The following is a 10469-nucleotide window of genomic DNA, read 5'->3' as shown; positions in this document are numbered from 1 at the left end:
TTTTTTCAACCATTGTTACCTCGTGGGCCATACGAAACGGGCACACTTGGCCAGCAGTGCATAGCCTGCCGACCCCTGATGTAGAGGGTTGAAAGATAAACATTGCTGCTGTTCCCGCAACAACTCCAGGGAAAGGCAGCACCTGGGACAGGCCTGAAGGGTAGGTGCCTTGCCACCGTAAGCGGATCCAGGGCCAGCAGCATCAGCATCCCCTGGGCCGCCCCCAGGCCTACAGAATCCGAATCTGCGCGTAAGCAAGATGCCCAGGTTATCTGCAAGTTTGAAGGTTATACTGACGTTTGAGAAGCTTGGCAGTGTGGTTTAAAGCTCTGGAATGAGAAGGCCTAGTTCAACTCTTTGGGCCTCTCATTAGCTATGTGGCCTTGGACAAATCATCGTGATCATTAATATGCCCACGCCTAAAAAGTGGGGATGATGAGTCATGCTAAACACTAGAAAGTGCCCGGCAAGTGCTGTTTATTAAATGCGAACCACGATTCATTTTTAGAAAATAAACACCCACGCGCATACTCCTAAAGGACGATTCATCCAGGAAGGACACCTTTTCAGGCAGTCACTTGAGCTGAACTACTGCGACTCCGGCCACCCCCCACCCAACAATCCCATCCATAAAAGAAAGGAAGGACGCCACAACTCCTGGCCGCAGAGTGTAAAATATATTGATGGTTGTAAAGGGACAACCTGGAGACATCTGAGGTCTGCTGAGATGGCGTGCAGCATACAGACATGCTCTGTGTTCTGAAACCATGTCATTAAGTTTTCAAATACATCTCTGTTTGGAACACGATGCTTTGTGTTTTTCATTAGCACGGTTTACTACTCTACAGTTTCTAGAGTAAATAAATAAATGGCTGTTTGCAGAGCGACTACAGACTTCTTTAGATGTTTAACAAGGTGAACTATTTCACAATCAGATGCACCTCTGAGTTTACAGTGAGATGTTTTTCATTCATTTTGTTCATGGCTGTCGGGGAGGGGGCAGTGGTAACTTCTCCAATTTATTCCTTGTTCACATGTTTAGTCACCAACAGACACCACAAGGTAATGAAAAATAACAGTCTGTTAAAAAAATTAAATTGTAATTAGGCCATGGGTTTTTCCAAGATCCTGCAAGTCAGATAATTTAAATTTACAAGAGAAAAAAAAAATAGGCGTCATGGAAAACTAAGTAACAAAACACTACTGAAAAATACATCTGGAGAACATAGTGGTCAGTTGTAAACAGCTCAGAAGGGCAGAGAAAACAAAAAGTCCTGCTGGATCGTTGAGCAGTCCAATGACAAACTCTGATTTTTTTTTCCCCTACTGGCTATTTTCCTACCACAGTGTTGAGCTTCATCATTATATTAAATAACTTATATGGGTAAAAAGGAGTTTGCTAACCAGCAGCCAACTCAAAATCTTGTAGGAAGAGGGGGGAGAGGAATTTACAACACAGCACACGCTAAGGGAAACGAAGTCCGCAGTCAGCGTCCAACCAGTCTCACCCCTCCTGGCAACGCCACTGAGCTGAAGTTTGGGATCTAAACGGAGGGGTTTCTTCCCCCTTCCTCCTCCCCCTTTTTCATTTAAGTTAACAAAGAAACATGGGCTTCCTAAGAGCCAGCACTCAGCTGGGCAAGTCCCATTAGCAGCAAATGTTCAACCAAATAAAAGAAACACACACACAAAAGAAAGCTCCATCCAGGTGCGGAGCAGTGATTCACATGGAAATTCCAGGAGATGAATCATGCGCAGAGCTGCGATCTTCAGAGAACTCTTTCTCAAGTGTCTTCAGTGAACATTTCAGTCTCACAAAATCTGAGTCAATCTGTCCGCTGTGGGAAATTACGTTCCCCATCTGCTCCGGACTGGGCTTGCTTGCAGGGACTTTACGATTTCTTGTGGTACGAGATGCCAGAAAACAAAGGCCAGCCCCTCGATGATCTGTGTGGTGGAGGCAGCAGCAGCAGCAGCAGCAGCAGCAGCAGCAGCAGCGGCGGTCAACATCCCAGCTGTTAGACTCTGCCTAAGAGGCTCGACCTGAGTAATAAATATAAGAAGGAAGGTAGCCGATTATTTGAATTAGGATTAAAATGCCTTGCCTAATACTAGTTTCATCTTTCCTAGGATTTAAGTTTCATTTTACATAGTTAAAAAGAGGAAGAAAAAAAATATCAAGCATTGAAGTCCTTCCGGGTTTTTTTGAGAACTGCATGTCACTTAAATATTTATTAATGGAGATGGCAAAAGCTTTGTTTACAGTAAATCTATATCTTGAGTGGCTTTATATTAAAACAAAAGGAACAAACGAATGTGATTAATGATAAAAGCTTTTAGCTATGCACTGGTCTCATCACCTCATCTGTTACTTAGTACACATAAGCATCCTCACATTCCATGCTCATTGAGAGCATTAAATAACAAGTGACAAGAAAGGTGTCTGCCCTCAGAGGTGTGTTTGTCATTGCCACTGCTGAACCTAAATATTTGAATGAATGGCTCTGGGGCTGGCAGGAAAAGTGTCTATGTAAAAATATCTTATTGCCTTCAAAGCTAACAAATATACAAGTTTTCAGGTAAGTACTATCATTCTAGAATAATTAGTCTTAGCATCCACTTAACACGTGGTTTTGCAAATCATTGTAGCCTATTTTCTTTTGTTTATCCTCTGTGGTGGCTATGCCTTGGCCAACACCTGCAGGCACCCGATGTCATTCCTCAGCACAGGAGCATGTGTCCGGTGCAATGGCAGACGTGAAGGGAAGACCCTGTGCTTGCCCTCAAGGGTCCTACACGGTGGTTGGTAAAAGAAACAAAACAACACGTGGTCTGTCACAGGAGAGGACAATTGCCTTAGAGTGCACGAGTTCAGGAGGGACTCTTTCTGGGGAAAGATGGTCAGGGAGGGGAGGCACTGGAGTGGGGCCTTGAGAAGAGACAGGATGTGGAAAAGGCAGACAGCATGGCTTACAGCAGACTCGAAGGAGAGTCTGTCCTTCAAGGCCCCTCAAAAACAATTTTAACATGGAAACTAGTCCTTTATACCAAAGAATACACCTTCATGTCTTTATATATTTCCTTATGTGCCATTCATTCTATTTGTGTCACTGCTGGTTCCTCAGCAAATTCTCATCAGAAGCATCATGACTGCGCACTTCTGAGTTGAGCACAAGTGCAGACAATTCACGGATTTGCGCGTGAATTTAAGCCGGTAGTGGGCACTCTCTTTCTCACGTCATATTCCCAAATTCTCCACGAAATTCTTTGGTCATATTTCAACCAATCAAAAGTTCAGCGTTATTGTACACTGTGCATACAGTACACTCAGATACAGGAAGAGATTATATAATGTAATCTTCGGCTTTTACTAACAACCCTTTGACTTACAAACCCTTCCAAACTAACCACTAATCAACAAGAGCATGGCATAAAAAAGTAACGATCAGAAAAGAATAACAACCAGAAAAGTACGCGGTTGGTTTGGATTATTTGAATCCGTAATATTTGTGTGGAATCACAGGAAAGGCAGACACCAGGTATCATTTATGGACAGCCAATTTATCTGCTTACCAATTTTTTAAAAAAAAAAATCTCTAAAAAAAGTAACAATAGCTGAGCTATACTCAGGGGCTTTACCAACTTCAAGTTTTTAAAAAACAGAAAGGGGGGATTAAAAAGAGGAGCAATATCAGTGGCGAAGTTCATCTAAAAAGGATAACTACAGGGAGTAATTCCCAAATCTTATCCAACAAGATGGTACTCTGAGGCTCATGCTTTACACATGAATAATATTAAAGAGCACAGTGAATATCCTTTAATACCAACACAAAATAATACAAAATTTTAATATAAACGTGCCATTAGCAGGCAAAAAATTTCACAAAAGTAGAATGGGGCATCTGTCACATTCTCTTGATAGCAGGTGTTGGCCATGCATTCCCCTGTGTCTGGACTCAAAGAAACATCTCCAGTCTTACCTATCACTGTGGCCTGTTCTCAGGATAGTAATTCCAAGGCCTCTCTACCTACCCCGTCCTCAGCGAGAGGTACAAAGGCCTAAATTTTCCTTTGACACAAACAAGGTCACACGAAACCAACTGTTATGGTAAATACCCTGGTTCCTGAAACCTAGCCCAATATCAATCGTATTGAAGTCTCCCAAATGACTTCGGGAAAAAGAGAAAATGTGTGTGTCAACCCTGGTACAAAAAAGCACATGCTCCCAGAGACTTTCAGTAGAAATACAAATAGAGCAATTTTGATTCTATTATTACTACATCCTGGGCTGCTTTTGCCTATTAAAGTATCTCGCATGGTTACAATACGAATTTACCTATCTCAGTTTTGTTTGAAAATACTAATGGGTTAACACAACTTCTAAATTTGAAGAGATTCTGGATTATGTTGTAAGTCCCAGCTCTCTCTCGCTCAAACCAAAGAGGGGACCAAGATCCAGTCCATAAGCGACACGTTCAAATTTACTGAACCAACTGGTACTTAGGTCTGTTGTTATCTCAGGTCAAATAAAATTTTAGTATTAGAACTATTCAGAAATATAGCCTGAGCTTCTTATCTTTTAAATGAAGAAAACAAATTGGTGCTCTTTTTTGCATATTATGGGGTAATTTCAGTTCCTCATTCCATAAAATAACAGGAGATAGAAGGAAGAACAGAGTCACTGTATATCTGCCAGTATAAAAAAACGGAAGGCAATAAAACTGAATGATGGCAATGAGGCTTGTAAGCCACAGAGACCCAGTTAACGAGAGAAAAGGTGCAGAGGACTTTGGACACGCAGACAGGGACTTCCTATGGAAAGTAGGTGGCTTTCTTCAAGTAAGTCCAACATCTCCTTTAGATTTGTACAGCAATGAGAAGCAATGAGACTCACCTTAAGGACTTCCATCTGTCTTTCTCTATATGATTCTCAGGCCCTTCACTCTCATAGGAAGCCAAGTAGAGAGCTGCAAACAACCAGAAGAAAGAACGCATTACTACTGAGGCCTTCTGATACTCACGCATCATCCTCCACCCGCTGTTCAACCTGAGCCCAACCCTGCAGCAAAGCACACTCTTTAAATATCAAATGACACCTGAGAAGCTTCAGGGTTTCATTAAGAAGATGGAATATCACTTCGCCACAACCAACCATCTCGATAAAACTCCAAAGGCCTCTAGGCCAAAAAAGCACTTAACTAACTAAGAAACAATTCATGAGGCAAAAAGACTTACAAATGCAAGCCACACGATGCCATCACACGCTCACATTTATGTTCTTTAGAAAGAAGGCCACAGGAGGAGATCCTTTCCTCATAGCACTGATTTTTTAAAAACCCTTAGTAGGTAAAAAGACAGATTTTCTAGGCCAATTTTTCACCGTTCTAATAGTTTTTCTTTAATTTTAAGTCAAAAAGAGTCTTCATCCAAAGATTTAAAAGCCTGTTCTCAATCCTATTTGTAGAGGTGACCATCAATCCAGTGCCCTCTGGGATGGGTAATGGTCATTCAAAATGCTCTTCAGTCATTATCATCAACACCATCAATCAACTATGAGAAACTGTTGGTTAATAAGGCTATTGATTTCTGTAGTATTAGGACACCGATCAATAGACTAAATCCTCAAGTCTTTTACAAACTTCAGCTCTCTTCTGGTCAATTTTTTCTGTACACAATCACTGTTTCTGCTTCAAATTCCCTAACGTTTTAACAGGTCAAGACTTTCCACTACTTTTTAAAACAGCAGGAGGCAGCAACTAAATGTTTTGTTTGTTTATTTGTTTTCCAATTACCTGAATATCAACATAACATAAAACACCTTTTTTTGTCTACTGAAGCAAGCCCAAACAAGCGGAAAAAAATCTTTCGATAAGTTTCCATTTGTGCCGAAAGCACTGCAGAGCTAGAGTTATAAAGCATATTTAAACACAGAAAGGTACTATTTCTGGGTCAATAGTGAGTGCCTGACTCAAATATTTTAGGGCTAAATCAAAAAGTTTTCTGTGCAACAGAAAACTCTTAAGATGGAATAGGTCAGAAGGCAGGCTTCATGCTGTACGAGGAACCAGGCACCAAGCATTTATACACTAATTTCCTAATTGTAGGGTTTTGGGATGCTGGTGGTAGCCCGAGCTGAAGGGCCTACTCACCGTCTTCACTGAAGACTGGTACCGTGAGCAGATATTGCAAGATCTTCCGGTCCCTCTCAAACGGACACTCTACTTGTTTCCACGTCATGAATTCACTCACTTGTTTGGCCAGTTCCCAAAATTTCTAGAGAAGAATAAAATGAAATAATTTAAAGGCAGTCATCAAAAATGAGCTTCCATGAGCTTGGAAGAGATAATACCATTTAATGTTTCCCTCTGGCTTCTAATCTTCTGAACTACACAGTTTTCTTGATTTAATAAAAACCACGTATAGGTATTTGCTAGGTAGAGGTAAAAATTTACTCAAGTACCTTCAGATAATAATTAACAATAATGGTGCAGCTAATTTATTCTACTCGGTACTGTTATTTTCTTACAAAATAGCAGAGAAAGAGAAAACCTGGTTCTACAACTTCAGAGTCAGTTTAAGCTGCCTGGCTTGGGATGCCATGCTAGACAGGCTTGCTCAGAATTTTGCAGCCTATCCTTACCTCAAAGTTGACATGGCCGTTTGGAAGGCGGTTGGCACAGCCTTCATTGAGGAAATAAATATCTTTGATTAAAAGACTGAAGAAGGGTATCACAATCTAGAAAAAACAAAAGATCCTCATTTGTTTTGGGCAAACAAACATTTGGTCTCTCATCAAACAAAACAAGAAATTAATGAACAACATTAACTCTGGATTACATAAAAGCCTATGGTGAATCAAGATACAGTGTTTTGTTTACCTCCTATGAGAGCAGCTTCCTCCCTTACATAATTTTGCTTAAGCTGCAAATGCTATTAATAACCCAAACACAGCAGAGACAAGTGGCACTGGGAAGTGGATGGCTTCATGTTGTTCCTACAGTTCTATTTTTCTCATTGCAATAGCATATAATAAAATCTGAAAAGTTCTGGCTGTAATCAAAGGAAAAAGATCTAAAAGAATTCTTGCTTTTCATTTAGCAACCCCTTAGTGAGAGCCAAACATTAACAGAATACCCCTGGCTGCAGGCACCATGATTTTAAGATGTGTGCCCCATCTCCCTGCTAGAATCTCTATTTATATCATTTAGACTTCTACATTTCAGATGAACTTTTTTTTAGATGAACATTTTTTCACCCATGAAGACATTGCTGAAGATAACGTGAGAGCTCAGGGTTTTAGGTAATAGTTGCTACAAACTTTCTATTGAGTAAACCTGGTCTTGGCATGACAGCAAGCAAGCACCTGTACTCATGGGAAATCACCAAAGAAGTACCTTGCACAACGCATTGTGAGATGTGCCCAAGTGAAGGAGGAATATAAGTGTGTAAATTAAAATTAGTGGTTGTTTAAAAAACAAGGAACTTTCTTTAGTAAGACTTTCCTGCCTCACATCTTTGGTTTGAGGAGGTGTTGTTTAATTAATTAACCTAAAATAATAATCTCTTTAAAAAGTATCCTAAATCCTACAAAGCCCATAAGGAACACAGAGCAGAGCTCAGACACAGTAACTGTCTACTTTCTCTCATTAAATGGCAACACGTTTCTGAAGATTCTAAATTTGCCACAATGCAAATAAGGCTCCAAACACAAACTGTGGGCCTATGTTGTTTACCCAGAGCAGGTTTTTGAAGTTTCCCTAAGCTTATGACTCATGCGGTACATCTAGACTAAACGACTGGGAGATCTGGAAAACATACATTTTGGCTCATACATGAAAACATTAAGTATCAATTTTCACTTCTAGAGAGATATTCAGATTTTCCCTTAAAGTCATTAAAAAAAAAACCCAAGCTTTGATTATTTTTTGTTTCACTGATCTCCAAAAACAGCCAAAGTGAATCTTCAGTTTCCACAGCCCCTTTGAATATACATTTAATCATTTGCTATTGTCCGTGGAAGTCTCTACAGCTGAATTAGTAAAGATCCCCTTGCTACCTTCTCCTTCAATATGACTGGCCATTTCTCTATTATTTTAGAACTAAACAGTCAGAGCAGCAATGATAAAAGCACCCCTGAACCTCGCTTCTTTGAAAGATCCCTTGTGATGGGAAGCACTGGGCTTTGGATTCTGTGAGACCTCAGTTTAAAATTTGGCTCCAGCATTTACTAACATAATAAGCCAAGAGTCTGAAAACTGTGGCCCGTGGGTCACCTGGGCCCACCACCTGTTTTGGTATGGCCTAGGAGCCGTACATTTTACATTTTTAAATGACTGGAAAAATATCAAAAGAATAATATTTCATGAGCATAAAAATTATATGAAATTCAAATTACAGTGGCCAGACAGCTTTACTGGAAAACAGCCATGCTGGTTCATTCATCCACGTATCGTCATGTCTGCCTTTGGGCATTACATCACAGCTGAGTAGTGGTAACAGAGATCGTATAGCTGACAAAGCCTAAAATGTTTATGATCTGGCTCTTAATATAAAAAGTTTGCCAACCCCTAGTATAAACCTAACATACTCACAAAGTTTAGTTTCCTCACCTTAAAATGGGAAGAGTAGTAACTACCTTACTGAGTTGTGGTGAGGACTGAATTAAATAGTACAGGTTTTACCTCAATTAAGCACATGAGACACGCGTAGCCACAGAACAAATAGCTATTTAAAGATCATTTAAAGGCCTCTGTGTGGAAGACAGATTTGATTTGTTCTATGATATGACACCTAGAGATATGCCACTTCAGCCACATAAACTTAAGATCTGAAAGAATATCAAAGATTCTATTACTCTAGTCATGTTGTCAAGAAGATCTTAAAACAGGAAATTACTTAGGAATAAAGGGAGTCGACTCTCACTTCAAAAAAGGAAAAAGAATCCCAATTCTTTTAAATAAAAGATGGATTTTACCCAGAAATATTTTCATTCATTGCCTCTGAGATCAATTGTTAAAAAGAAAGCCAATTTTTTTAAATGGTAGTGATTTCATTTGTTTCATGAACTAGAGAGAACAATTCATATGCTCACATAGAACTGGTTAAAAAAATAACAAAAATAAGCAGACAATTTATTAAATGAGGTAAAGGGTAAATACTTTGAACGTTTTTTTTTTCTGAAAAAAGCTATTCGAGACCCACAAACACAATATTCAGTGAGATCTTTCCAGGGGCTTGGACCTCAGAATTACTGTGGCCAATGCTGCAGCTCCCTACTCAGAGCAAGGATTCTACAGCCACCCCGCTGAGGCGGAGCCCACCTAACTCTCACTGAGGGTCACGCAGAGGAGCCCCACATCCAACCCAGAGAGGTGAGTGAGAGGCTGCAGACAGCCTCCAACGTATCCTGAAACTTCAGGGTCCTGGGATCCTCTGATGCACACACTCACTTTCTGAAGCTTAAAAAAACCTCTGATTAGATCTTTTTCAATCTAGTCACAGGAGTGCTGGGATTTGGGCAAGTAAAATTGACAAGCTAGTCACTCCATTGGGCTAAACTGAGACAGTTCTCTCTGCTTCGTCCCCTCTCTGACCTTGTTTCTTTATTAAAAAAAAAAAGTTAATATATTTACAGTATTTCTCAAACATTATCACAACTGATATGTTGGATTTTGTTGAGAACAATTCAGCATTTGGAAAAGCTGGGGTTTCTTTTTGTGTTTGTTTTTATTTTACAACATTGAGGCAAAAGCTTTTTAGAGGGAAGTGATTGAGATGCCCTGAAATGTCTTTTACCCTCATTTTCTTTTATTTGTTAAAGATACAGTTTAAGTTGAAAGATGGACAGAATCTAAGCAGAAAATAAATTTCATCAAGCAAACTTCATTAGCCCATTTTCCATAACCAGGTATTTACTTCTGAAATAACATGATCCCCAAATGTGGAAACAACTTATCCTTCCTATCTAAGGAAATATGACACTGAAACGTGCCAAGAAAGGACTCTCAGAGTCAAGAGTAGGGTCGATCCAGGATCATATTAAATTGTTTAAGGGGAGGGGAGAGTAAGGATCATTAATTTCTCAGACATCATTCCTGTACTTTTTCTGCCACCCACATATCCAATTAGTAACAGGCCTAATGTTACTGCAACTAACCTACTTTCTGAAAATAAATGACTGAACCATGGGAGGTAAGCTCATTCTTTTAAGAGAAAAGGTTATATTAAGTCAGCTACCTTGTAGAGAGCTTAAATGTCTCTTTTTCCATGAAATCAAATTACTCTCTAACGCCATTTGTCATCCTAAAATATGACTTAATTTATTGCTTGAAATACAACTAAGACATACTACAAAATAATCATTTAAATAACGCAAAAATAACACAGTAACATATATTTGCAAAGTTTTACACCAAGCCACCTTTCCCTTTCCATGGTCCAACTTTCCTTCAGCACCCCCCCATCACTAT

At 39.7% G+C, this 10469-nt stretch overlaps 1 protein-coding gene across 1 annotated transcript in view; it reads right to left on the bottom strand.

The window, feature by feature from the left end:
- Positions 1 to 655: 655 nt before the first annotated feature.
- The window catches only part of RASGEF1B (RasGEF domain family member 1B), a 33233-nt gene continuing 23419 nt past the window's right edge, over positions 656 to 10469 (bottom strand). Inside the window, exons 11-14 of the mRNA XM_046656732.1 lie at positions 6641 to 6736; positions 6150 to 6273; positions 4895 to 4967; positions 656 to 2043 (exon numbers count right to left, since the gene is read on the bottom strand). Of these exons, the coding sequence (XP_046512688.1) occupies positions 2019 to 2043; positions 4895 to 4967; positions 6150 to 6273; positions 6641 to 6736 (318 nt within the window). The 3' untranslated portion in view covers positions 656 to 2018. The remainder of the gene's footprint in view (positions 2044 to 4894; positions 4968 to 6149; positions 6274 to 6640; positions 6737 to 10469) is intronic.

The sequence above is a fragment of the Equus quagga genome, chromosome 3 (genome assembly GCF_021613505.1).
Source record: "Equus quagga isolate Etosha38 chromosome 3, UCLA_HA_Equagga_1.0, whole genome shotgun sequence".
Classification (NCBI taxonomy): Eukaryota; Metazoa; Chordata; class Mammalia; order Perissodactyla; family Equidae; genus Equus; species Equus quagga.
The sequence above is the reverse complement of the archived record's forward strand: the minus strand, read 5'-3'. Positions and strand labels throughout refer to the sequence as shown.